Source organism: Aythya ferina (assembly GCF_964211825.1).
Source record: "Aythya ferina genome assembly, chromosome: 29".
Taxonomy (NCBI): Eukaryota; Metazoa; Chordata; class Aves; order Anseriformes; family Anatidae; genus Aythya; species Aythya ferina.
In genome coordinates, this window is record NC_140326.1 from 1,823,257 (window position 1) to 1,850,669 (window position 27,413).

Sequence of the window (27,413 nt, forward strand, 5' to 3'; positions counted from 1 at the left end):
GAGGAGGTGAGAAGGGCTGTGGCCGTGCCCCAAGGTCCCCCCCTTGTGTGCACAAAGCCCCCCGTAGCCGGGCAGCTCCTGGCCTGCAGGACATCACCACAATAACCAGCGGTAACTCTCGGGGTGATGATTCCTCGCGCTGCTCCAGCAGGGCACCAGGGCCCTGGGGAGGGGGAGGAATTACTCTTACATTCACTTTTCAGGCCCCTTTTTTGGGACCGAAGTAGCCAAAAGGGGCTGTGGCGGAGCAGAGGAGCCGGTTCACTGATCCTGCTGCCCCTTTGAAGATCTGAGCATCCCTCCTCCTCCTCCTCCTCCTCCTCCTCCTCCCGCTGCTCCACTTAAGGATTTTTATGTGCAAAGAGGAGAGAGAGAAAAAAAAAAAAAGAAGAAAGGAAAGGAAGAAAAAAATTTAAAAAGGAAAAGATTTGATGAACATCAGGAAAGGAATAAATTGGATCAGATTACTGTTCTGATGAGGGTTTTTTTTTTTTTCTTTTTTTTTTTCTTTTTTTTTATGAATAGGCCCCAAAGATAGAAAGGCGTTTAGCAATCACCAGGATTCAGCCCTCATATTCATTGCACGTTAGACCGGGAAAAATAGGTCGCTGATTGCATTATTAATCACATCCACCATGGCATTGCTACATCTGCATTTCAGCAGGCGGCTGGTGGCAGCGGCGCTGCCCCGGCACGCTGGCAACGCTTGCGGCAGCGTCCCCGAGGGAGGGGGCCGACCACCCCCCGGCCCTAAAGCATCACACGGGGTCCTGAGCATCGCCCCCGTGCACCGGGAGCTGCTCACCAGCAGCGTGCAAAGCCCCCGGCTCCGATGCTCGTGACATTTCCTGGGTGACCTTCACCACCCGCGGCGCATCCTCGGCGCCGGTGGCAGCGGCCCGGAGCCGTGCCAAAGCTCGGAGGTGGAGGCAGAGCCACCCCCCCAAAAAAAAAAGTGTTAAAAAGTGAAATTTTTCTTGCTAAGGTGGCGCTGCCACCGCTGAGTGCGCGGCTTCCATGGCAACTGCAGCTTGGAGGGACGCTGCCACCCCCCTGTGTGTAGTGCTCGGGGTGGTCTGCCCGGGAGAGAGCCCCCTGCCCTATTGGCACGGCCATCGTGTGTGGGGGGGGGGGAACGCAGAAAGGGAAAAGAAAGAAAAGTCAAACATTCAGAAACGGCAAAGAAAAAGAAGTAAAAAAAAAAAAAAAAAGCAAAAAAGGGAAAGAGCAAGTCAAAAAAAAAAAAAAGTCAGGATTGCAGCGAGGCCCCTTGCTGCTGCGCCCCCCCCCCCAGTCCCCGCTGCGGCGAGGCCGGGGGTGGGCAGGGTGCTCGCCCCCCTTCCCTGCGGCACCGGGGGCGCTGGATCCGGGGATGCCGCCCGCGTGGCTGCGGGATCGGGGCCAGAGGCACGGCGGCCGATGACTCAGAGGCAGCAGGTGACGGTGGTGCAGAGCCGAAAAAGAGGAGGAGGAGGAGGAGGATGAAGAGAAGGAGGAGGAAAGGGGGGGGAGGAGATACCCCGGGTACCCCCAAAACCCACCCGGGCTCCGTCGGCCGGCTCGGGGAGCCCCCGGGGCCACCGAGCCCGCTCCTCGCGCCCGTCGGCACGCGGGGAATGCTGCGCTGACGTCAATGCTGACATTCACCGGCCCTGCCAAGCTCTGCGCCGCCGCGGCTGCTCACGACAGCTGACGTGGGGGCGGCGGGCGGCCTCGGGGGGCCGCAGAGGCCCCCCCCCCAACCCCCTCATCCCCGGCCCAGGGCGGTTGTAGGGCTGGGAGCGCCGCCGGAGCAGCGGGATCCGGGTCCCAGTTGGGTTTTAACTGGGGAAAGGGCGAACCCCGGGTGTGGTGGTGGGTGGAAAAGCCACGGCAAAATGGGATGGTTGGGGTGCTGGGTGTGGGGTCACCTTCCCTGCTCGCCCTGGGGGGCAGCACCCATCCCAGGGGGGCAGCACCCATCCCCGGGGGGCTGCAGGAGCCGTCGCCGGGTGCTGGCTGCGCCCACGCAAGCGCCGGTCCCGGTGGCGGCCCCGAAGCCCTCGGTGCTCTTCCAGCAGAGGCAGGAGGCATTATTAGCTCGTTTTATAGCCGGGGAGCTAAGCCACAAGGGCTGAGCCTCGTTAGCGCCGGGGCTCTCGCAGTGGAAAGGGGCCTTAATGAGCTTTTTTCCTCGCAGTAAAGTTCCTTTACAGGGCCCAGGCGCGAGGAGGAATCAGGTGTTAAGTGACTCACCCGGGGTCAGGGGAGGAGCGGGTTTTGGCTCGGGGAGCTAAATGCCGAGCTGCCCAAATCCCCGCAATGTTGTTGCCCAACACCGGCCCCGTGCTTTGCAGCAATCCCAAAACCGAGGAGCCCCACAAAGACCCCAAACCCCCTGGATCTGTGCCGAAACGCCTCGAGGAAATGTGTCAGCTTGGGGCATCATGGGCAAAACCCTCCCACCAGTGAGACCGAGAGCCACCAAATCCTCCCCGGTGCTTCTCCATCCTCCCCGAAATGCTCTGAATGGGAAGGGAAACCCCTGTCCTTGTAGGATTTATGGGGAAACTGAGGCACGGGGCTGCAAACGGAGTCCGGGGAGCTGCCCCACACTTACCCACAGGGCTCGGGCAGGCTCCGTTCGTGGTGTTCAGGTCTCCGCCGAGCATCGCCCCTGAAAAGCCAGCGGAAAAGGGGGGGTCAGAGGCAGCTCAGGAACACGGGGTGCAGGGAGGAGGAGGAGGGGGGAAGGCGAGGGAGGAAGGCAGATGGAAATCAGCGGCGTCGCATTCCCGGGGAGAAAAGTCCCGGGCGAAAGCGAGCAGCATTCCTGGTGATCGGGTTTGGAAACAATATCCAGGCAGATCCGTTTCCTTTGGGCAGCAGCCAGGCGGCACGGGGGGCCCGGTCCGAAGCGCACGGCTCGGAAAACACTGCGGCTATTTTGTTCCAAGCCCTCCTGAGGGACACGGGGCCCGTGCTGCGGGGAAGGGAGCCCCCAGCTTGTGAAACCCCTCGCTTGTGAAACACAACCTGCCCTGCAACGCTCGCCCCGCACGGAAAACGGCCCCACGGCCCCGCTGCACCACGGCGAGTGCTTGGAAAGTGCTGGGAAAAGCAGACCGGGGCCCTTTTTTTCCCCAAAAACCAGACCCACCTCACTCCTCGCCCCAGATCGGGAAAGAGGAGCCGGGAACCTGCTGCCAGAGCGGGGGCTGAGGATTGCAGTGAGCCCTCGAAAGCAGAAGTGTTGGAGGGCCACTGTGTCGGGAAGGGCCTTCGCCCTCTGCGTGGAAGTGGGACCGTGGGCTGGGGTGGTCCCCAAAATAAATTATGGTGTGGTGAAGGGCACGGTGACCCCACCGGTGAAGGGCATGGCAAGCACGGCGCTGCCTTAGGGGATGGGGGCACAAACCGTGCCCGGCAGCTCCAAAACCCAGCTTGGAGAGGCAGGACCCTGTGCGCCCCCAACCCTCACCGGCACAGCAAATCCCAGGGGTTGAGAGCAGGCTCAGCCTGCTGTGGGGGCGATGCTGACCCCATCCCAGCCCCCAAAACCCTCCCTGGCCATTGCCCCGTGCCCGTGCTGTCCCCGTGCAGGCGGCAGCAGTGAGCGCAGGGACACGGAGCCAGCGCTGCCTTCGCTTTGGAAACAATCACGCAGCGCTCTGCGCCCCTCTCGAGCGCATTGCTTAAAAAAAAAAAAAGAAAAAAAAAAAAAGAGAGAGAGAGAGAAAAGAAATAGCTCTTCTAACATGCGAAGGCCTGGCTCCTATAAACAGGATTTCTTCCGTGTCCCAGGCAGCGAGTGAATGAAACGCAGATGGTTGGACTTGGAACACCTCTGAGCTCCCAACCACCAAATTATCCCCCCCCGAAACCAACGCTTCGTGAGCTGGATGGAAACTGCGAGCGTCGAGCGGGCTCTGCCTCGCGGTGAAGCCTCTTTTTTTTTTTCCTGCAGAGGCCGGCAGCAGGGCAGGGGCGATGCCTGCAGGTAGCCTCGGCACAGGGCTCGGGCTCTGCCCCGTCCTGGGGGGAGCTGCTGCCTTTTGGGACCAACTCTGGAGCACGAAGAGCCTTCCCCAAATCTGGGAGCTGCTCCTCAGCTCCAAGAGCTTTCAGCCATCCCTGAGGCTGCGCAGAAGGAGCAGAAAGCAAACGAGGCACCTCCGAACCACGGCTCCTGTCGTGTCCAGCTGAAATCCCACCCTCTGGCCCCTCCAGAGGTTGCTGGGGGCACCCCCTGGCCCCCTTCCCACGTCCTCGCCTCTGCCGCTTGCAGCCCGTGCGCCTGGCTCGGATCATCTGCGACATCCAAAATAGCAGGCGGGGGCTTTCTGCACGCTATTTACTTCTTCATATAAACTAAGCCTAACTAGCCAAGTGGTACCAAAATTTCTGACCGCATCGCGGGAGAGCCGGGCTGAGGTCACACGTCCCCAGCCCCATGTCCCCCCCCCTGCTGCAGGGGACGTGGGTGACATGAGCCTCTCCCCGACCTCCCCTCGGCCACCAGTCCCTGCTGGAAGCGGCCGCTCCTACAACTGGTGACAGCTCAGGGACCAACTGCAGCCAGAAAAACCCTTTTTACGCAGCAGTCCCGTGTCCCCCAGTGTCCCCCAGCACCGCCAGCACAAGGGACACCGATTGCCACCTCCAAGCCAGCACTGGCACGGGGTGACTCGGCTCCACCTGGCTCTGAAACATCCTGCTCTGGAGAAGCACACCCGGGCGAGGGGAGGGGACACGGTCCCCAGGACCCCCAGGAGGGGGATTTTAGGGTGTCCCTTATCGTGGGGGTGCCGCTCACCTGCGCTGGCCGGCCGCTGTGGCAGCCCCGGGGACACGGTGTTCCTCTGCAGCGCCGGCTGCTGCGGCGAGAGGAGCCGGGGGTCGGTGAGCGACGAGGTGACGAGGGACTGGGTGACCAGCGAGCTCCCCGGGTTGCTGAACTGCAGCGTGCTCTGGTTGGTCACGGGAACCGTCACCGGCATGGCGAAGTTTGGCGCGGGCACTGCGGACTGAAGAGAGAGCGGGAGGTAAAGGGGGGCCGTCGGGCAGGCGACGTCCTGCGGCTGAAGTGGGGGCCACTTCGGTCACCCCGAGCCCCCTCGCTGCTGCCCTAAGTCCCGGTGACTTGAGGACCCCGGCACAGGAGCCTGGACCCCCCAGGAAAAGCAGCCAGGGGTTTGCTCGGACACAGCTGAGCTTCGCCACCAGCCGCTTCGCCTCTCTTTGAGGCCAAAATTATTTATGTACCCCTGGTGTCCGGCCACGTGTTTCCAGAGCAGCCCCAGCAGGACGTGACTCAAAGCATCACAGGGGGGAGCAGCACCCTGGGGTGCCCCAAGGGGTGCTGGCACCTCTTTTTGTCCCACGGCAGAGGCCAGGGGGACCTCACGAGGCTGTTCCCCAGCCGGTGGTTTGGGACGAGCCCCCTAACCCAGCACCGCTGCCCCACGGACACCCCGCAGCTCGGGCAGGCTCCACTTGGTGCCGAGCCCCCAGTGCAGGCTGGTGTCACCTCATCCCCTCCTGGTGACACCGGGGGGACACCTGCCACCTGCCACCACCAGGAGCTGCAGGGCAGGAGGAGGAGGCGAGCTGGGGCAGCAGGAACGTGGCTCAAGCCCTATCCTCGGCCGCGGGTCGAGGCCCAGTTTCACCTACCAGCGTCCCCGCGGGAGCCAGGCTCGCCGTGCTTATCCCATCAGCCTCTCTTATGTCACTGATTTGCTCTTCATTAACAGGAGCAGGCACCTGCTTAGAGGCTTTAGCAGAGGCTTTGCTAAAGTCCCACTTTAATTTGCCGGGGGCTGGCACGGCACAGCACCCCGGTGCCGCTGGGCATCGCCGCGGGGCCAGCCCCGAAGGGCAAGGGGAGCAGAGCATCCCCCGTCGCCTCGAATTCCTTTAGGGGGAGAGGAGAGGAGGGGAGAAGGGAAGGTGCTCGCCCAGCTGGCTGCTGGAAACCCTCCCACCCGCTCAAGGGCATCCTGCCCTTCAGAGATCCTGCGGCTGCTGCCAGCCCGCGCTGCCCCACGGCGCCGGGAGGCTCCGGGGCACCGGGCTCATCCCCTCCTGGCCCTGATGCCGAGCCCTCCCCGTGCTCAGAGCAGATGAGAAAAAGGAAAAAAAAAAAAAAAACAAAGGGGGGGAAGGGAGGGAGGGGAGAGAGGCAGGGGGAGCAGGTTTTATTGGGCGTGTGAACAACGAAGCGGCGGCGTTGTGTAAGAAATCTCCGCGTGTCCCCGGGAAGGGGGAGGACGAGCGAACGCGGCGCGGCCTCGGCGATGCCGTGGCAAAGCCAGGAGGGCTGGGGCCGGAGAGCAGAGCCTGGCCCTAACCCGCTTCTGGCCCCCAGCACCTCCGCACCCGGTGCCAGGTCCCCCCGGTGCCAGCACCCCGGGGTGGGGGGCACGAGTGGGACCCGGGGGCGCACGGCGCGCGTCTCTGACCGAAATCTGGGGGGGAGAAGACGCAGACGTGAGCCAGGCCTCGACCGGTTCTGCTTTCACCCAAAGCCTTGGCAAACAGGCTGCGAAACGCAGAGGCTTCTTGAGCGAGCAAGGCTGCTGTTAGCGCCCCCGGTTAGTTCTGGTCACACACACACACACACAAACACACCAAAAAAAAAAAAAAACCACCGCAGCCGGTTAAAAAGGAGAAGCGGCGGCTTCCAGCGCCGGCACCGCTCCGGCCCTGGGTTTAGTCGGGGAGCCCGATGCCCTGGCCTCAATCCCCGGCGCCCGAATGCCACCCGCCGAACCGTGGCGGGCACGGGGAGCTCCCCCTGGGGTCTGCGGGGAGTTGGGGGGCCGGGGCCGTGCCCCCCACCCCACGCAAGCCCCGGCAAGGGCTTGGGACCTCGTCCTCGTCGTCGTCGCCGCCGGGCGAGCGGCACCGGGGCGAAAACGCCTCGCGCTTTGGCAGCTGAGTCAGCAAAAGCAAGGGAGGCGGATTTCACAAGCCCCAAATCTCGAGAAAAGCCCCGATTTTCACTCGCGTGGGCTTGCGAGAAGCGCAGAAGGGCAGATATGGGGTTTTTGTGTTTCTTTCTCTTTTTTTCTGATTTTTTTTTTCCTGGGGAGGGGGTGTGAAATTTTCTAACGCTGCAGCCAGCCCTGAAAACTCGCCTCCTTCGTGCTCTCGGCAGCGACTCGGGGCTAATCCCCCCTGCTCCAAGCCCTCATTGCCTTGCCCTAACGACTAATTTGACACGCTCTTCGTCCCCCCTCCACCTCCTCCTCCTCCTCCTGCCTCCTGACACAAATCCCTTCCAGCGCTGTCCCGATGCCACCCCGCTGACGGGCCTGGGATCACGGGGCTAAAACCTGCCTGGATTCCTGCCACGGCCGCCAGCTGCCCCGAGGGCTTGATGGATTTGGGGGGAATTAAGGCGGAATCGCCCAAACCGGGCTGACCCCGTCTGCTCCCTGCCGGCTCCTGGGGATCTCGGGGGGCAGGAGCCAGGGAAAACCCCTTTTAGGGGGAAAAAGGAGGCTGGTTTTTGGGGGCCAGGGAGCGGAGGCACCCCCAGCTGCCCACCCTGGGGCTGCTCCAACTCCTCCAGCTGGCAAACCGGAGGGACCCCGAGGGTCCCCGGTGCCGCCACCCCTAGGAGCCACTTTTCCCCTTTCTCTCCCCAATTTCCTGCCCTTTCGGGTGCATTCGGGGCCCTGGTGCATCGGCTCCCACGGCACAGCACGGCTCCGAAGCAAAGCCATGCAAGACCCCCGTCACCCGGAGGCGGCCGGGGAAAAGGTGGGGGGGGGGGGGCTGCAGGCCACCAGCTACTCACTGCGAGCCGGTAACTCTGCATCATTTTATCAAACTCCTCATCAATCTTTTTATATTTCTCCTCCGTCTGCGGGGTCAACGCAAACACTTCGTCCCCTTCCGGGCTCTCGCACTCCCTGTGCTTCTTGTTCAGCGCCTGTGACGTGCGGGGTGGGGTCGGGGGGGGGACGACACGGGGGTGTCGGGGACGAGGTCGGGGAGGGGGGGAAGGAAATCGAACAGAAGAAAAACAAAACAAAAAGAACAAATAATGAAGGTTTTCCGGCCACGGGGCAGGTACTTACACCGTATCGCTTGAACAGGATATCCAGATCCTCGCTGCCTTTACGGTATTTATCCTCCATCAAGGGGCTCTGGTCTATCGAGTCATCTCCGTCGGGCTCCGGGCTGTCACAGCCGTTAAAACCTTTCTTTCTTAACGTCTGAAAACACAACCGGGACACTTTGAGGTCTGGCACTGCTGGGGACAACGGGCAGCCCTCGGGGACGGGTGGTGACCCCCCAAAACGCCCCCCGGTTTAGGGCGCACGGTGGCATTAAAAATGGTCAGCGCAGGGTGGGTCCTAAAGGGGTTTTGGTGGATGGATGGAGAGAAATTTCCCGGATTTCATGTTTTTTTGGTTTTTTTTTCCTATTTTTCCTGACTGTGCTGGTGCTGAGTTCGGCCCCGCACCAGCTCGGAGGCATTTTTGTCACCCAGGGTCACCGCAGAGCCAAGGAGGGGAAATAAACCCTAAATCCGGGGCGCGCTCTCCTGCTAGAAACACAAAAAACGTTATTCCACGTAGGAAACCAAAACCAAAACCTAAAAAAAAAAGGCAAAAAGCAGGCCCGGGCTCATCACCCAGCCCCGTGCAGCAGCTTTGGGGTCCGTCCATTGCACATGGGGTGGGCACAAAGACCCGGGCAGGCTTTGGACCAAAAAGCCTCCGTCGTGCTCAGGAGCCGATCTGCAGATTGCGTTACGCAGGCACATTTAATCATTTTATTTTCAAAATACCAAAGGCAATTAGGCGTTATTATGGAACCGCCGCGTGCCAATTTTTTTTTTTTTTTTGAAAGTCAAAGCTACAGAATTTCCTGGAAGTCTTGGTCCCTTTTCATGCCAAATCCAGCAGGGGAAAAAAAAAAAAAAAAAGAAAAAGAAAAAAAAAGGCCTTGACAATTCTCCTCTTGTCTTCCGAAACAGCAATAAACAGCTCTGTTTTGGGGCCAAAACATCCTGGAGCGGCTCTCCATCTACCTGGGGGCCGTACGGGTGGCGTGGTTTGCCCCAAAATAGCTTTTTTTTTTTCGCTGCAGCCCCTGAAAACTTCACAAATCTCCAGCCAAACCCCCCGCGTTGCAGCCGTGCCTCGACGCTTTCTCCATCACCCACCCGAGGCACTTCCCCGACCTTCTGCTCGCCCGATGGCACGGGGAATTCAGCCCCAAAAGCAAGGAAAACGAGCGGATTTGGACACGATATCCCCAAAAAGCAGCCCAATTTCTTCGTGCCTCCCTCGTGCCCGGCCTTTTCACCCCCAGGACTTGGCCGCGTCCTCGCCCAAGCGCCGCGGCGCCATCCGAAGCCCCTTTTGGAATTGTTGTACCCCAAAATCCTACAAAATCGTGCCGTTTGTTGCCCTTTCCCCAAAGACTTTCCCCAGGGAAGGGCAGGCAGGGGCAGACGTGCTGGGAATGCCCCTTCCTGGCACGGCTGGGAGCGAATTTCATCGGCGTCACCCACGGAGCTGGGGCTTGACCCCGAGGGCAGCACTGAAGGGGAGGTTCCCGAGGCTGGGCTGTTTTTTGTTTTTTTTTTGAAGGTTCCCGAGGATTTTTCCCAATTATTTTGCTATTTTTGTGCGTGCCCTTGTTTGTTTTTAGAACGGGCCAGAAACAGCCCCGTGCTCCCGCAGCGGGGAAGGGACGGCTTCACCATTATTTTTTTTTTTTGGAAAGCGCTTTTTTTTTTTTTTTTTTTTTTTTTTTTGCGTGTTTCTTTTCCAAAACCTTTTGTTTCGCTGCCGCGGCTGGGAGACGGAAAGTTGAGCCTCTCTCCTTGCTCTGCAAGGAGTTTTTCCTCCCTCTCTCCCTCTCTCCCTTCCAGAGGCAAAGTGGAAAACGCTGTTCCGTGAGCCGTGGAAGCGATGAAGCCGGGTTTCCTCCAGATGTGTGCGGCAGGAGCCGTGCTGGGGAGACTCTCCGGTGTCTAATAAGGGCTGTGCCCCCCTCACGGCTCTCCAATTCTCTCTTTTTTTCACAAAACAGCACAGAAACCCCCTCGCCCCCCTGGAGATCCCCTCCAACCGCGGTCAAAGCCCCCATTGGGGTCAGCTCCTGCCTCCCTGCAGGAGGTCGCAGCCAAGTGGGACCCCCCCTCTCCTCCTTTCTAAGCCCTGAAGCCCAGAATTGGGGCAGGAGGCTTTAGGCAGTGCCCAGATGCACCAAATCTGCCCCAAACTCCCAGGATTTATTGCCCAAGCGGAGCAGCGAGTGCAGGATTACGGCTGCCATCGCCTCGCCGGAGCGGTGCCACGGCCTCTTCCCTCTCCCCGGCCACTTCATGCAATTAGTCCTGCTGTAATTAACCTGCGAGCCCCACCGGGTTCAGTCCGCTGCTAGGGGGAAAAGCAGAAGGCGTGAAGAGAAAGGAAACCTTTATTTCACCGGGCTGCAGCCAGTGGAAAACGCCCACTTCTCATTCCAAGCCCGTTGAAGACGAGCACCTTCGCATCAGGAATTTTTCCAAGGATGAAACCAGGGCGAGAAGGTCACATTCCCCCCCCAAAAAAAAGCCCTTTCCTGGCTTTCCTCACTCATCCAGGAGTGGGTTTAAACCTCAGGAGGGTGAGAGAGCAGCAGGAAACCCAGAGCATGGAGAGGAAATGATGCTGGACCAGGATGCAGGATCCTTCCCCTAAAGGAGGGCGACCGGGATCCAAACCACCCCCAACTTCAGGGGTGTCCAGGACGGGGCTGAGCCTCTGAACCCACGCGAGCACAGCCCTGGGAAGGGGAATAAAGGAAGATGCAGCTCCCCTGGGATGCTCAGAGAAAGCAGGGGATTTGCAGCCTGACTTTAAGAGCTGGAGCACCCCGGTCCCCCGCAGCTCTGCCCCATCCGTCGGGAGCTGGCACGTCAGCGGGGCTGCGGGAAACGAGGAGCGACAGCGAGAGCAAAGCCGGCGTGATCCCCGGCCGGGCGCGCACGTGGCACCCAGCGTGCCTGCCCGGGGGCCTCAGCTGTCCCCCGGCCGATTAAGGAGCCCCCCCTTCGTGCAGGCAGGGAGATTTTCTCAGACTTAAAAGCTTGCCGCAGCCAGGACTTGGCCGGGCACAGAGCGGAGGGGCTGAAACCTCTCCTGATGCTCTGGGTAAACGCAGCCCTAAGGGAGCGCCGCCCCTCGCCGGGCTTTTAATTTCAGGACCTTCCCATCCGGTGGTTTTTTGTTCCGAGGGTGCTCAGCTGCTCGCTCTCCTTTCTCTTTCAAGGGGAGAAAGGTGAAATCCTCACCTTGCTCAAATCACGGGTGTGAAGGAAAAGCCCAAATCCCCTCTGCCACGAGCCCGCGCTCGCTCCCCTTGCACCAGGAAAACCAACTCGAGGGGTTTCTCCCCGGGCTGCCAACGGCCCCACGGCCACCCTCAAACATCCGAGATGCTGTTGGGGGCTGCAGCCCTCCTGGGGGGACAGGACACGGGTGTCCCAGCCACCTCCACCCCGCCAAATCTCCTCTGCTCAGCCCCTTGCAGTCAGCTTTGGAGCAGGAAAACCCTGGAGCGGCCCCAGCCCTGCTCCAAGGGACGAGGACGGATGCTCGAGCAGCTTCAATCCTGCCCGAGCAGGATCTCCCCGCGCTCGGGAGCGGGTGACAGCAGCTCTGCGTGCCGAGCTTGGGCTCTCCTCCCCGCCATCCACCCGGATCCTTCCCCTCCCGACGCTCCTCTCTCCAGCTTTGGATGCAGATTCATCGTTTCATGTGGTGCAAACACAGAATTTCTTTGGGTGCCAAGGACTGCGTGTAACTTGTCGGCTTGGGAGTGTTTGCATCTTGGACCATAAGGGAACAGAGAATGCTGCCCAAAATGTTTACGGTATTTTTAGGCCAAGACAAATCTGTTCGACGCCGCGAGCTCCAGTATGAGCATCCTGGAGAGGCTGGGAGAGGAACCGCGGCTGTAAAACCACCGCGTGGTGCTCAGGGCGCTTCCCTGCCCGGGGACGGGGCTGCTGCGCCTCAAAAAGGGTCCAGAAAAGGCATTTTGAACAATTTAAGACAAGCATGCACAGGCAGGGAGGTCTCCAAAGGTCCATGGGGCGGGCAGGTGCTGCTGCTGGCGCAGAGGACAGCTCAGAAATGAGACGTTTCGGGGAGGTGCGAGAAAAAAAAAAAAACAATAAAAAATCTGATTCGTGAGCTAGGCTGTGGGCTTTTTTTTTTTTTTCTTTTCCTTCACGAAATCAAAGCCTGAAGCTGCTGAATTGCACCGGAGGGATTCAAAGGCAGCAGTGACAGGTCCGAGCGGCGGGGGAGGACGATCCCTGCAGCGCTTCGGGGCCTCGCCGCGCGAGGTCCGAGCGGCTCCGTGCCGGGGAGCGCCCGCGCCCCCCGCGGCACCGCTCTGATCTGCTGCTGCCTGAGCGCCTGACGGCTCGGCGGGTGTTAATTCCTGCCCGCCTGTAATGTCCATAATGCCCATAATTACCCGTCCGGCCCCTTGCGTTTGTCTGAATTTGCCCAGGCGTAAACGGGAGCTGCCCACACGCGCAGGGAGGAGCGTGCGGTGCCCTCGTGCCATCGCCGCTCTGCGGGGCGCCCGGTGAACACCCCTGAGTGGGTGTGGGCGCAGAGGCACCCAAAGGTCCCTCCCAACACGAATTAGTCGGTGAGGCAGGTCCTGGTGTCCTGCAACCCCACTGTGAGCACCTGGAGCAGCTTCAGGGGAACAGCGCTGGCTGCAGCCACGTGCCCAGCGCCGCAGCCCCAGGAGGTGCCTCTGAAACCACCCCGGGTTCGCCTGCACCATGGGCAGATCCCACAAAGCAAATCCCCAAAGCACACCTCGCTTTTGCAGCCCTAAAACAGCACCCAGCTCCAGGTGGCTTCCAACTCCGCCACCCAGAAGCGAGGATTTTTGCACGCTCAACCAAAAAGAGGCAAAATCAGCCCAGCACCGGGCATCTGCGTGTCCCCCTCCCGGCCCCGGCCCCGGCCTCACCTCGATGATGTCCGCGTTGGTCCGGCTCTCGTGGGGCTCGTTGTACTCGGTGTACTTGAGCAGCACCTTGTCCATGTCGGTGCTGGCGTACTGGAACAGCTTGTTGGAGTGGTTGAAGATGATCAAGGCGATCTCGCAGTCGCACAGGACGCTCAGCTCGTAGGCTTTCTTCATCAAGCCGAACTTGCGCTTGGTGAAGGTCACCTGGAAGCAAGAGGAGAGGATTCGGGATGAGCACCGGGGGAGAAACCAAAGGGAAGGGCAGAGGGACGTCTCCTGGCCTCGGTCCCCCACGGGGACCACGACCCCAAGCTCTCCCCTCTCACCTCCCTCTTCCGCAGGCTCACGCGGCCCAGTGGATTCGTGCCGCTGCCTATTTTTGGGCTCGGCGCGACGCAGACACTTCACAAGCACAGAGATGATTATCAGCATTGGAAATCGCATATTGCCAAATCAAGAGAAAAGAAATTTCAGCAAAATCCCCAGCAGAGCTACCATCTGTCCGGGGGCTGAGGGTTGTTGGTTTTTTTTTGTTTTTTTTCTCTTTCCCAGCCCAACATTCATGCAGCACGGAGCAATTCCTCGCTCGCCGTGGCCACTTGGACAGCACCAGACCCTGGGAGCAGGGGAGCCGGGGGCCAAGTCCCCCCCAGCACAGAAAAGGAGTGCTGGGAACAAAGCCTTTGGCCTTGGTTTGGCCCCTCTGGGTGTCCCACTCTGTGATTTGGCTCCTGCTGCCACCTCCCTGCCCCGCTGGTGACATTGCTGGGGCATCTCCTGCACCTATCCTGCCCCGGCTTCCAACAAGGTGCCCCCTAACACCTCAACAACCCCCCCCAGCACCTCATGCAGGGGTCAGGAGAAGGCGGGGGGCTGGGAATGAGGTGGCCACAGCTGCGGGGAGCAGGGCACAAGCTCCAAACCCAAGCAATTCACAGCCCAAACCCAGCCCCAGCAGGACCCCGCTGGCTGGGTTGGGGCCGGTTCACACCCGGATGCTCCGGGCGCCCTCAAGCAAATGTTGAAAAAAAACCCCCGAACCCTCCAGCATTCTCCTACTGCTGGAGAAAGGCACGATGCTTGGCCAAAGCTCCCAGATCAAGAAGAAAAAACAGGAATAAAAAGGAACAAAGAGGCCGGGAGGCTCCCACAACGCTTTGAGCGCTGCCCTTGGGGGCGAGGCAGCAGCCGGGGGATCGCCACCCATGGGCACGGGAGGGCTCAACCCCATTACGGCCTCAGAGCCCAACAGCTTCAGCTCGAAGCACGGCAGGATGAGCGTGGATGAGGATTTTGCTTCCACCAGCCTCTGGTTGGAGGAGTAAAAGAGCTGAGCCCGAGGCTGCCCAAGCTTCCCCGTCCACCCCGGCGCGGATGGATGGAGCGCGTCTCTCCGAGCCGGCCACGGCACAGCCCGGGGACTGGGAGCTGCCCGCCTCCCCCCCCCCGGCCATCTCCCGGGGATGATTAAGCATTAACGAGATTCAGCTCTAATCGCCTCGCCCGCTGCTCCCCGCCACGTGCGCCCGCTCGCCCCGGTGCTCCAGCGGCTCCGAGCGTGCGCTCACGTGGCCGGCGTCCGCGCGGCGAGATGCTCGAGGGCCAAGGGGCTCCGAACACCCGTGGGGACCCCCCCTCCTGCTCTGGGGGTCAGAATGAACCCATAAAATGAGCAGCCACCAGCAGGACACAAAGCACTGAATAAACCCCCGTGGCTCTGCAGATGAGGGGATGTTTCCCCTACAAGTTGGGCACAGGGCTCAGGAGCACCCCCGTGTCTCGGTGCCCCGCAGAGGGAAGCATAAATTTGCCCTTTAACCAGCCCCATTGTGCCACTGTCCCCGACACCACCACCCCGCACATCCACCGGGGACAGGGGAGAGAAACCCCAAACCTGGCCGAGCCGAGCCCAGGGGCCGGGGCGCACACGGGTGCGAGCCTCATCTCCAAGAATTAACCTTCTAAGGCTAAGAGGGTAATCAAATCTCATGCTTCGGGGCGTAAGCCGATCACCGAAGGGGTCAGGAAGGAATTACTGCCCCGCACAGCCCCGCGCCACCAGCGGCTTTTTGCCTTTCCCCTGATGCAAACCATATTGGCCGCTGCCAGAGTCAGCAGCCTGGCCCTGAAGGGCTGATGGTCTGATCTGTCGTGGCAAATCCTCTCCAGTAATTCCCCTAATGACATTAGTGACTCTTACTCGCTTTCCTCCCCGGGCTTTGGCTTCTGCTGTAATCCCGGTCTCCTCCGCACGGGCTCATGGACCCGAGGGAGCAGCAGCCCCGGTGGGGACGTGGGAGCTGCCACAATATTCCCCCTCTGCAGCCCTCTCCTTGCCAGCTGCAGGATCCAGCCGGGCGATGCAGGCTGTGAGCACAGGACCTCCATCTGAGCTGGCTGCAGGGCAGCAGCACAAAACCCCCGCGTAATCCAGCAGCCTCGGGCTCCCCAAACCCCGGAGCGCAGCACGGAGAGCGAGCCCTTCCCCGTGCCTGCCCTCACCCTGGTTTTAAGCCGGTTTCACCGAGCAGCTGCACACAAGGTGCCGGCACGGACATCCCTCACCTGCAGCAGCAGCAGGAGAAGGAGAAGGAGGGGAACCAACAAAATGAGGCGAAACGGGGATGTTCATGAGCCTGGTGACCTGAGCCCACGAAGCTGCTTCCCCACTGGGTCAACACCAGCTCCGTGCCACCCCACAAACGCCTGCCACCGCCTCGGCTGCTGGCACAGAGCCGCCTCGTCCCCTTCCCGACGGCTTCTAGAGCAGCACCGGGCTGTGCCACCAAGCCCAAGGGTGACCAAACGTTTGTCCTTCATTTCTGCCTCCCACGGGGAGGTGGTGACCCAAGGCCGGGCAGCGCCGGCGCATCCCTGCAGCTGCCCCTCGTGGCCCTGCGTGGCGTGGAAACGAGCGGTGCCGTGAGCATTTGGGACCTTCCCGAAACCATTTCACGCCCATCCTGTCCCCCCAGCACCACCAAATAAAGCCGTGAGGAAGCCAACCCGCGGTTTTCTCTTCTTTAGCTGCGGAGCCATAAAACGGCTCTGCGGATTTTGCCGCTTGCCACCTTTTACGCGCCAGGAACACGCAGCGTGCCCACGATTTTGGGGTTTTCCTTAGGAAAAAAAGCAGCAGGAAAGAAGCAGAGCGGGGCACGCTGCGGCACCTGCAGCTGGAAGTCTCAGAGCTACGGGGAAAAACATCGATGGATCCATCCCAGGGCAAACCTGCTGTAGCAAAGCGCTGCCACTCCACCCATCAGGCTCAGCAAAGAGACAAAACGCGGGAAAAACTTGTGTTTTTTTTTTACTCTGGGATACACGCCTGTGTTTTTCACGCATGCACACACACGCACGCGTGGCGGCGGCTTGGCTTCAGCCCAGCACAAGTCTGGCACAAGAAAAAAAAAAAAAAGATCCCCCGGGCAGTTAGAAGTTTTCAAGCGAAAAAAATAAAAATAAAAATAAAAATTGTTTGGGTTGTTTGCGTTCAGAAAAATGGAGACTTGTTGCGGCTGTTTTTTGTTGGAAAAACCTCACGGAAAATGTCAAACGAAATATATTTTCTGCAAGAACAAAAAAAAAATATAGAAAAGCAGCAGCTAAGTGGAGAAGACGCTTTTCTGGAAAAGCACTTAGATGGAAATGGCACGAGCGGCTCCAGGACGCGGCTGCGGCCGGCCCAAGAAAATGGGGCTATTCACCCCGTTTTTGAGCAACTGTCACAAGCGGCCTGAATCCAGCCCCAGGTGCTGAGCTTCGCCCGTCTCTGTACCTTCTGGGTTAGAAGGGAAAAGCACAGGTTGGCCCCAAGGGGGTGGAAATGGGGATTCTAGAAACGGGACCCTGGAAATATGTGAAAAAAGGGTTTTGGGGAGGGGGGCACCCACCTGCCGGTTGCGCTCGTCCGTGATCCGCTGGATCTGGATCTTTTTTCTCCCCATCTTCTCGGGAAATCCTCACCGCAGCGGGGCGACTCGGCTCAGGGGAGGCGAAGAGGAGCCCCCTTTTTAAAAGGCTTTCATGAAAAAGCGTTGGGGGGGGGTGGAGACGACGAAAAATGAACGGGAAAAAAAAAAAAAATCAAAGAGCGACGAGCCGCGGGGCGCTGAGCTCTCAGTTCATGGCACCCTCCTGCACGGCCGGGTCCGGCGGGGCTGAGCCGTCAGAAACCTGCGGGGAGGGAGAGAGAAAGGAGTGAGACCCAAACCCATCCGTGCCCAGGCTGTGGCCCCCCAGGATTCCCCCCCCCCAAGCACCGGAGCCCAGTTTGGGGACGAGGGACCTCGGCAGGTCTCCGATCCATCGCACGGGGTCGGGGACGTCGCGTTGGTCCCATCTGGTCTTGGAAACCCCCAGGGATGGAGCCGGGGGACCAAGGGAAGGCAGGGAACCGGGGGGGCACGGAGGCACGGGGGGGGCACAGCGCCGTCCCTCTGCGATCCCCTGGGATCTTTTTTTTTCCTCTTGATAAAGCCGTAAGCAGTGGAGCGGGGGGTGATCAGCTCGGGCCATTTCCACACGGCTCCGATTGCTGCGTTAAGCTTCCATTTGGCATTTTCAGCCGGTTTTATTCGATTGCTTTTTAAAAAAAATAACGCGTAACCGGGACACGGGGCAGGGGGAAGGATGGTGGAGGGGGGAGCCCGAGCCCGACCCCTTTGGTGAAACACCGAGGTGCGGAGGGGCGGCACGGGTGGATTTGGCAAAGCCAAGGGGCAGCGCTAACGTCGCGCTTTGACGCCACGGTGCCCCGTGCCAAGGCCCGGACAGAGGGAAAAGCCAATCCCAAAATAGCCCCGTATCTGCCTCCGCTTGGCAGCCCCAAACGCTCCGGGTTTGGCTCCGGGAGGCACGATCCCAAAGCCTCCTCCCTGCCCCTGTCCCACCCCGCAGCCCCCAGCCTGGGCCCCACGGGGATTTTCGCCCCATCCTTTGCCTCCTCGCCGGGCACTGCGACCCCAAAGCAGCCCCGACGCTCCCGCGCTTGTTTTTCGGGGTTCGTGGAAGCTTGTGAGTCACCCTCCTGTGTTTTTTTTTGGTGCAATTATTCATCGTGCCTCGCGCTGAGCAGTTTCGGCACGGATCTGAGCACCAGGCAGGGGAGGGAGACGATTTTCCCCACCGTTTGCTGCCTGGAGCAGGCGAGCGCTCAGGACCCCGACTGCTCGGGGAGGCAGAGGACAACCAAAGCCCTTTTTCCTCCAAAGCCCAACAGGATGAGGACAAATGGCCCGTTGGCTGCTTGAATCTTTCCCACTTCGGGCACTGTTTTCTCTGGACACCAGAGGCTGAGAAAGGCCCAGTGCCAGGGGTGCCATCACCTCTCCGAGCGCGCACGCGGTACCCGGGCTGTGCACCGCGCTCCCAGCACCGCAGGGAGGCGAGGGGCTGGTGCAAGGACTAGGAAAAAAGCAGGAGGAGCTTTCTGCAAAGTTTTCTTTGCAGCTTCTCCCTTCGGAGCCGTTTCCTTCAGCTGGCTGAGAACACGCACCTTCCCCAGCCTCGGCACCGCCAGCGGCAGGACGAAGCAGCAACAGCTCCGCATCCGGACCCAGGGCAGGACGCTAATTCTTTCCTTCTGCCGCAGCGCTTGGACGGAGCAACCCTCCGAAACGACGGCGGGTTTGCTATCCAAACCAGAGAGGAACTCTCCAGCAGCAACAATAAACACTGCAGAACAACGGGCCGTAAATTTAAAGCGAGTGAAAGGAAACATATTTTAACGTTACTCGGCTGTGGGACTCCTTCACAGGATGCTGTCGCAGCCAAGAGCTCACAAAGCCGGGGCCGAGAGGAGCAAAGCCCAGCCCTGCCCCGAGCCTTGCTCGTGCTTCTCGCACCAAAACCACGCTCCCTTCCCCGAGCTGCAAATAAAACCCAGGTGTCCCGACGCAAATCACCTTTTTCAACCACCACACCGCGTTCCTTGGAGCCTGCCCCGGCTGGATGGGGACGGCGCGTCCCGGCCCGGTGCTCGCCCACGCTGCCCAGAGGATGCTGCTCCTCCTGCTCATCCCCAGGGGAGAGGATCCAGAGCTGGCACCGGGGAGGAAAACACCAAATTTGGGGCTCCGATGGGAGAAGGGAAGGGATTGAGAGCAGCACTACGGAGCTTGCTGCTCTCCAAGCTCACCCACGGGGAGGTTTTTAAACTCCCCCCTTTTCTCTCCATGTTGCTGGTGGGGTTTTAGGGCGTTGCGGGGTTTCTTTTTTCCCCCGAGGTATTTTTAAACCCAGGTATTCTTTCAAGCTTCCTGGCCAGGTGGCTGTTTCAGAAAGCCCGACCACAGGCTCCACTTTCTGAGCAGCATCTGCAGGCACAAGGAACACGGAGCGAGCGCCGGGTCCCACCACGCACCTCGCCGGTGGGTCCCCTTCCTTCCCTGCGAATTATTTCAGCCCCCAGTCACCCACCCCAAAGCACTGGGGTCTCCCATCACCCTCCGGCACACTCAGGGGGGACTCAAGCACCGGGACACACGTTCCCAAGCACCCAGGGCTTGGGACTTTTAAAGAGTTCAAACTCCTCACTAACTTGTAACGCGCGGGGCCTCGGGTGTTTTAATTCCGAGTAATATCCCCGATGACCCAACCATCTTTTTGCCCTTCTAGACAGCAGCTCCTCGCTCCTCAGCCTGGTTTTCTAAGGAAACGAGGCTCGCTCCATCACAGGACAAGGAGGCACCGACCCCTGTGTGCCCACCAAGCCCAGGGGACGTCACTGTCCCCAAGCCACGGCACTCCAACGAGTCGCACACCGGGGGAAAGCCCAGCCTTTAATAAGACACCAGAGAATCCCCACAGCCCTAAAATTCAGCCCGGCAAACCACAGGCACCTGGGAATCGCTGCGAGGATCAGAGGGACCCAAAACCCCGGGGGAAATTTGGCGTTGCCCCCGCGAGCCGCGCTGGGACGGGGCCGCATCCCTCCCACCCGGCACCCCCTCGCGCGCTCGCACCAGCACGACTGTCACGGCAATTAACACACATGCCAATTAACTGCGAGCAGGTGCTGGTTAACTCCGTGCTGAGTAATTCATACCCGGCTCCGAGCAAATTGCTTCAAATTGGAGAGACGGGCGAGGGAGCAGAGTTAGCATTTTGCAAATGGGGGAAGAAAGGAGAGGAGCAGCACCTCCCTCTCAGCTGGGAGGTGTTTGCACAAAACCAGGAATTTGGGGGGTGCTGAGCCCAGGAGCTGGGAAGGCACGAGAGATGCCATCTCCCCCGAGACTTTATTCCTGCATTCCTGACCCTTTATACATATTTACAGCCTATTTTACCCATTTTTAAATATTTTCCCTTGGCACTGCACGAGCAGCGGGGTCCTTCGCACCGTCCTTTTTCCATCCCCCCAAAAATCCCTGCGTTTCCCTAGGAGCAAGCGGGGGCGCTCAGGGTCTCACACCCACTTTTTGGGGCCTTTTTTGCTATTTTTAACGCACTTTTATCGCGTCCCCTTTTCGTTGCCTCCTCGCTGAAGTCAGCCGCATTGTGAGCTCAGCACAATGTCAGCTCCAATAAACCAAGCGGCCGCCGCGCAGCTGTGAAGGCGAGATCAAAACGCCGAACCCCAAAGCCCTCGGAATAGGAAGGCAAAGGCAAATAATCGTATCCTTTCCAAAAAAAAAAAAAACACAAAAAAACACACAACAACTTTTTTCCTTTCAAGTGCTGCCCGCTCTGCACTTCTGCGTGGCCTTGCCCTTCCCGGTGCGCTCCCGGATCCCCGCTCCCCGGGGCGCCAGGGCAGAAATCCGTGGTGGAAGCAGGGGGAAAAGGGACAGCAAAATCTGGAAGGAAATTTGGAGAGGAAGGAAAAGAAGAAAAGCACTCCCCTGGGAAGAGGGTGCAGGGCCCTGCACTGCTCAGCTGGTGGAGGAGGTGAACGGGAGGGAGAAGGCCTGCCAGCGGCGCAGAAAATCCTCAAATTAAATCCAAAATTGAATCCCAAATTAAAGGGAGAAAGGCTGTTTCCCACCTCCTGCAAGGCATGAGGAAAGGAGATCTGCTGCAAGCAGCAACGTGGAGGCACCAGCGGCCGGTGGCAGGGGCCAGGCACGGGGAAGCACACCCCAAAATAAAACCACAACAGCCAAAAGCCAGCGCCTTCCCCCCCCCCCCCCCCCCAGCACCACCCGCTCCTGCAGCACAAAACCACCCTTTAATGAGGATTTGGAGGAATTATCCCAAAGATGGGCTTATCCCTGCTTGGCATCCTTCGAGCTGGGGCATCCTCCTCCGGTCAGGGCAGGGAGGAGCCGGCGCTGTGCGGGCACCAGCACGGGGCCCCCCCGGTGCCAAACCCGCAGCATCCCCCAGGAAAAGCAGCCGAGCCCGGGAGACACCACGCAGAGCCCTGAGAGCAGCCTGGCAGCACCCCCGGCCTCTCTCCCGTGGCAAAAGAGCCCTAAAAGCACCTGCAAACGAAGCAGCAAAGCGCAGCCGAGGTGTCCAAGCCCCCAGCATCGTGCGTCTCGGTCTCACCACGGCACGAACCGGCAGCGGCGCAGGGCTGCACTTCCACCTCCCAAGGCTACGGATTGAGCTCGGGTCACCTCTTGAACCTGACTGTTTAGCTGCAGTTCTTGCCTTCCTGTTTCCTTTTCTCGCTGGCGGCTGGGCCGGCCTTTTGTGCCTGAATTGTTGTTTTTTACATATCCTCTACGCTGACACCAAGGACTTTTCGTTTCCTCCTCGCCGGCTTCGGGATCCGAGGGACCCCGCTTCCTTCTCCCGTGGGGAAGGGGGGACGAGAAGCCCCCGGCGCTAACGCACGGTGCTGGCGCTCAGCTGGCACCGCTCCTCCTCCTCCTCCTCCTTCTCCTCCTCCTGCAACGTCGCCGCTTCGTGCTCGCCATCACCTCCCCAGCGAGCCATCGCCCCGCGCGGGTTCGCCCAGGATGGTGGCACCGGGCAGGACACGGCCACAGCTCCGTCGGGCACCGCGTGTCCGCGCGCCCCCGGCCCCGCTGCGCGCCGTGCGAAGGGCTAACTCACCAGCTCAGCATTGTTTAGCACCTCTTTATCTCCAAACCGAGATCAAAACCGCACAAACACGCTCGAGTCTCCTCCAAAGCTTCTATTCTGGTTTCAGGATGATGCTATCTGGGTTCCTGTGCCGAGCCTCCAGATGCAGGCAGGGGGGGAGGGGAGAGGAAGGCGGCCGAAACGCGGCTCCAGAGCAAACCTGGCTCGGAAGCGCAGCTGCAGGGCTCGCCCGAGCCCTCCCAGGGGCCGAATCCTGCTCTTGGAGCAGGTGCAGAGCCGGCACGATGCGGCGAGGAGCCTGGCAGCGAGCGGGCGGGCAGGTCCCTCCCGCGCACCCGACGCCCGGTGCGCGCAGCCGGAGCAGCGAGCGCCCGGCTCGGGCGGCTTCCCGGGGAGGGGGCTCTGCAAAAACGGCCCCCGCTGCCGGCGCAGGATCCGTCCCACCAAGCTGCAGGTACAGACCTCGGGAGGCTCCAGAGAGCAGAATCGAGGCTGGATTCAATCAGGCCCCCGAGGAATTTGAAAAGATACATATATTCCTGACCCAGATTCAGGCGTTCTCTGGAGAAAAGCAGATGCCAACCGCGCCGCCGGCTCCGCCGAGCTGTAACAAAACCGCGGGCCGTGCCAACAGCAGCCGAGCCCGGGGAAAAAAAAAAAGCACAGCCCTTAAATGAGGCTGGAGAAGCAGCGTTCGCAGGGGGGGCTTTAGAGGATTTGGGGAGAGCATTAACCAGGGGCACGCTGTCTCTCCCCCTGCAGCTCCTGCGCTCGTCTGCGCCGGCGTCACACCGGGCGCGAGGCGAAGGCGCCACGACGAGCCGGGGGTGCCCTCACAGCCCGTGGCCGACCACATCCCCGAGGTCCCTTTCTCACCCTCCCCGTGCCACCGGCACGGCCGGAGCCGACGGAGGCTCGTGGCTGCCCACACCACTTAAATGGAAAGGACACGGGGGAAGGAAGCGGGGAGGGGGCCCCCCGGACAAGGTCAGCGGCGCGCCCGCGGCCCTGCTCGGCGCTGGCCGAAAGCCAGAAGCCACCCAGGGACACTCACACTCTGCAAAGGCGAGAAGGTGGCTGCTGGGAGGAAGCACCCGCGGGACTGGGACGCCCCCCGAGGAGCCACCCCATGGGGACAGGGCAGGGGAGCACGGGTCGGAGGCGTCAGGCCGGGCAGAGCTTTGCCAAGCGACCTCCGAAGCGCCCTTGGGCACAGGACGGCTTTCGCCGCCACCACAGCCACCACCTGGAGCGGCACGACCTTGGCGGTGGCATCCCCGCAGTGGCACCCACACGGTGGCACCCCCGGAGGTGCCACCCACACGGTGGCACCCCCGCAGGTGGCACCCAGCCCTCCCAGGCGCTGTCGGGGCCGCGGATGGTGCCAGGGAGGGTCCCGCGCCCACCCCGCGCACCCGCCGTCACCTGCGATGCCGGGGTCCCATGGCGAGGCCGCTTCGCCTCCCTCCTGTCCTCCATCCGTCACCAGCTCCGGCGTTGGGGAGCGGGGTAATTTTCCCTCGGCACTAAGTACAGTTTTCTAAATGAAGGGAAGCCAGAGCCCATTATCCGGCTCCGTCGCCCACCCCCACGGCTCCCTGCAGGGCACGAAATAACCACCTGCCAGCTCCCCGTAGCCATGCGCCGCGGCAATGATATCGCAGCTTCCCCTGTCACTATTGTCAGAGCAAAATTTAGATACCTGGTAATGAGGAGGTTTAATATGACAGATGAGAGGTTGACTCATTAAAAAAAAAAGGGAGAGAAGGAGAGGGAGCTGAGTTAGGGGGGATGGATCCTGCGCTCCGAGCCCGGATGGAAAGCAGGAGGCTGTCAAATCGTCCCCGTGCTGGGGGGGAGCAAAAACAGGGCTGGATCCCAAAGCAGAGGAAGAGGGGGGGAGTTTGGGTTGAGGACTTGGGGAGGAAAGGGGAGGAAAGGGGAGGAATGGATGGGGAGGGATGGATGGGGAGGAAAGGGGAATGGATGGAGAGGAAAGGGGATGGATGGAGACGAAAGGGGATGGATGGGGACGAAGTAGCTGCAGTTTTGGGGTCACCCAGCCCTGCTCCCCCCAGGGCAGCTCAGCTCCTGCACCCGGCGGTGGCGACGCTTCGGTGTTTCGCTTTGAGGTTTTCTCTCTCGAATGGGAAACCGTGCAGCACCACACCAAGGAGGGGTGGGGGAGCCGAGGCAGAGCGGTGCCGCGCGGCACCAGCGCCTGTTACGGTAAGCGCCGGGTATCCACCGTGAGAAGGGTGCAGCAGGGACCCAAACCTCTGCTCCTGAGCACGAGGGTGCACCCCTGGGCCACCAGAAGGATGCTGACGGCTCGAAAATCCCAAAATACAACAGGCCTGATGGGCACCGCCCCTGCCTCCGGACCCCTGCCTCGACCAGGACACGGGAGCGCGGCTCCGCACCGAGATTCTGCAGGGGGAGGAGGGCGAAACCTGCCCAGAAGGAAAGTCTGGGGCTCTCCAGGAGCGGGGCCGGGTTTTCCCCCCGTGACAACGAGGACAAATCTCTCCCCAGGGTGGGTTTTACCCAGGGGAAACTCCACGAGACCTGGCGGTGGCTGCTGCTGCGCCGTGCCATCCAGGAACGCGATGGGAACGCAGAGCCTGCTGCTGTGCTGGATGCCCGTGGGGCTCAGCACGCCAAAGCATCCCCGAAAAGGATGAGGGAAATCGGGCAGCAGCACTGGGAACATCCAGGGCTGGGTTTGCGCCTCCATCCCAGCCACCAGACCCCATTCTCACGGCACAAGTCAGCCCGTGGCACGTCCGCGTGCCTCCCTGCCCAGTTCCAGCCCCAAACTCTGCTCCCCAGCCCCTCGGTGGAAACTTTCCACCAGACAGAGCGATTTGGGGAGTAAAGGGAACAAAGATCCACGTGCAGCCCTCACTCCTCGGGGCGAAGACGGCGGCAAAGGCTGGCCTGGGGGTGAGGATACGGCCCCGGCTCGCGGAGACAGCTGGCTGTCAGCTGCTGCCGCTCGCTCTCCAGTGCCCCGTTCCCATTCCCATTCCTGTTCCCGGCACAGAACCTGTCCTCCCCGCCCCGTGCAGCTGGCCCTGCTGCAGGCGATGACTGGGGCCGAGCCGGGCCAAACTGGAAAGCCAAAACCAAACCGAGCCGTGCAGGGTCCCCGTGCCGAGGGCCGCTGTCGGCTGCGCCAGCCGGCCCCGCTGCGGTGTGTTTCCTATTAGTGGGGAAGGCAAAAGTGGAGCTGTTTTAACCCCATCTGTGTCCCACGGCCCTGGAGCTAATCCTTGGGTTTTGAGAAGCTTTGGGGTTTGTTTTTGACACGTTTACATGGCTGCTTGCACCCCGAAAACGCCCGGCCCCGTCCCTCGCCGCGGCGTCCCCGTGACTTGCTCACGCGCACGCCCACGTCACATCACGCCTCTCCCCGAGGGCGTTCGGGAAATGCAAATAACCCCAAAACAATGCAAATCACCCCAAAACTCCGCGAGGGATGGGCGGCCAGGCTACGAAAAGCCTCGGCACGCCGCAGGGCCCGCAATTTTGGCCACCCCAGCGAGCTGCAGGGGCGAGCACGAGGAGATGCCCGGCCCGGCAGCGCTGGGGACGCTGGCTGCAGTCACGGCCCCGTGAGCCCGACGCCGCCCGCGCTCCCGACGCGTTTCCTGGCCCTGCCAGGAATAGAAAGCAGGAGCCTGAGTCACCGCCCGGCCCCGTGCCCGTGCCCAGCTCGCCCCCGAAGCCCCCCGAGCGCGGGGAAGCTGCGGAGATGCTCCCGCACCCAGCGCCGGGGGCACCCGCGGGACCCGAAGGCAGCCGGGAGCCATCGGGGTTGCCCAAGTGTTGTGGGTGAAGGCGAATCCCAGTAGGGGAAAGTCCTCTTGGAAAAGGGAAAATGGGGAAAAAAAAGAGAAAAAAAATGTGGCCACAAGGCTTTTTTTTTTTTTTTTCTCTGCAGGCTTCCAAATTGTGGGGGGGGAGAAAACACGTGGTTTGCAGGAGGAACAAGTTGGCGGGTAGAAGTTAAAGCGCTTCAGCCAAAATTTTGGCTTAAGAAAGGGGATTTAAAAATAAAATTTAAAAAAAAAGAAAAAAGAGGTAGAGCAGGAGGAGGGAAGCAGTCTCCCAGCAGGCCAGGAGCAGGTAGCGGGACCTGGGTTTGGTTTCCAAAGATCAGGGATGGGACCCGCGGCCACAAACCCCGGCCCCAAACGGTGCCAAACCCAGAGCGAAGACCCCACCGAGCCCCCCCAGCACTGGCTAAACGTTGGTTTTTAGCCCAAATTGTGGCGTTTCTCACCCACCCCATGGTTGTTGCCACCAAGATCTCAGTGGCCACGGAGAAGCCTCTGAGCTGGGTTTGGTCCTTCCCCAGATCCTCTTCCAAGGGCAGCGCGCTAAAGAACTAAAAGAGCTGAAGAATAAAACTCGTCCTAAAAAACCCTCCCTCCTACAGGCTTTGCACCTGAGTTTTCACAGAAATGGATCTTAAAATCCTTACTGGAATTAGCAGAATTATTACCGGGGTGATTTGCCCTAACCCAGGTCCATCCGGGATCAGAGCAGTCCTGGCCCCAAAGCCATGAGGAACCCCAAAAAAGCGCAGGGGCAGAGGCGTCCGTCCCCAAACCCCTGGGGTCCCTGCGTCCCCACACCAGGAGATGGTGAGGGGAAATCCCCAGGCTCGGACACCTCCGGGACTTCTTATTCCTGGGGGGCAAGCCCACATCTGAGACCCCTCCACCTCCGTTGGTCACCCTCAGCCCCCTCGGATGGCACCACCAGCCAAAATCCCTGGAGAGCTCACCCCACTCCTCCTGCACACCCAGCAGCTGGGGAAATTTGGGCACAGCACCGCCAGCACCGACCCCTTTTGGACCCCAATTCACCTCCCTTCTCCCCCCAAAAAAAACCCTGGAGAAGCCACACCAGCCAACCTCAAGCATCCCTGCATCCCGCAGGGCCAAACCCCTACCCCGAGTTCCTCCACATGCGCTGGAAGGAAAGCAAATTTTGGGTCCCCCCCCCAAAAAAAGGGCCCCTTCCCACCCTGGGGGGGCCCCGAACCGGGGCAGGGCCGAGCAGGAAGGTGTTAAAAAACCCCAGCACCGACCTCAGGGGGGAACCCCCGGTAAACAAGCGAGCTGTGGGCGAGTAAATAGGGTGGGCTGCTCCCCGCTCGGCTTCCTGTTTGCTTTCACAGATCCGGGCTGCCACGGCCACCGCCGAGCACCGGCCCCGGGGTCCCCTCGGCGCCTGCGAGCCCCCGGGGTGAGCGGGGTCCCCCCCCTCGGGGCATCCTCCCCGAGCCACGTGGAGAGGGGACAAGGACGGATCCGTCCCGTGCCATCGCTCAGCGTCCCCCTGGGGGGCTGTGGTGATGGGTGGGGGGCAAAAGTGGCCCCCACCCGGATGGGTTTTAGCCGTGTTAACCAAGC

General features: G+C 60.8%; 1 protein-coding gene across 11 annotated transcripts in view; it reads right to left on the bottom strand.

Moving 5' to 3' along the window:
* The window catches only part of MEF2D (myocyte enhancer factor 2D), a 61,836-nt gene that overhangs the window by 6,705 nt on the left and 27,718 nt on the right, over positions 1–27,413 (bottom strand). For 9 of the 11 annotated variants that reach the window (XM_084500566.1, XM_084500567.1, XM_084500570.1 and 6 more), the window contains 5 exons: positions 16,884–17,166; positions 12,991–13,194; positions 8,070–8,207; positions 4,796–5,006; positions 2,600–2,656 (listed from right to left, as the gene is read on the bottom strand). In XM_084500566.1, the coding sequence (XP_084356692.1) occupies positions 2,600–2,656; positions 4,796–5,006; positions 8,070–8,207; positions 12,991–13,194; positions 16,884–16,937 (664 nt within the window). In that variant the 5' untranslated portion in view covers positions 16,938–17,166. Of the gene's footprint in view, positions 1–2,599; positions 2,657–4,795; positions 5,007–7,786; positions 7,922–8,069; positions 8,208–12,990; positions 13,195–16,883; positions 17,167–27,413 lie in introns of all 11 variants that reach the window. The other 2 variants (XM_084500562.1, XM_084500569.1) reach the window with 1 other exon arrangement.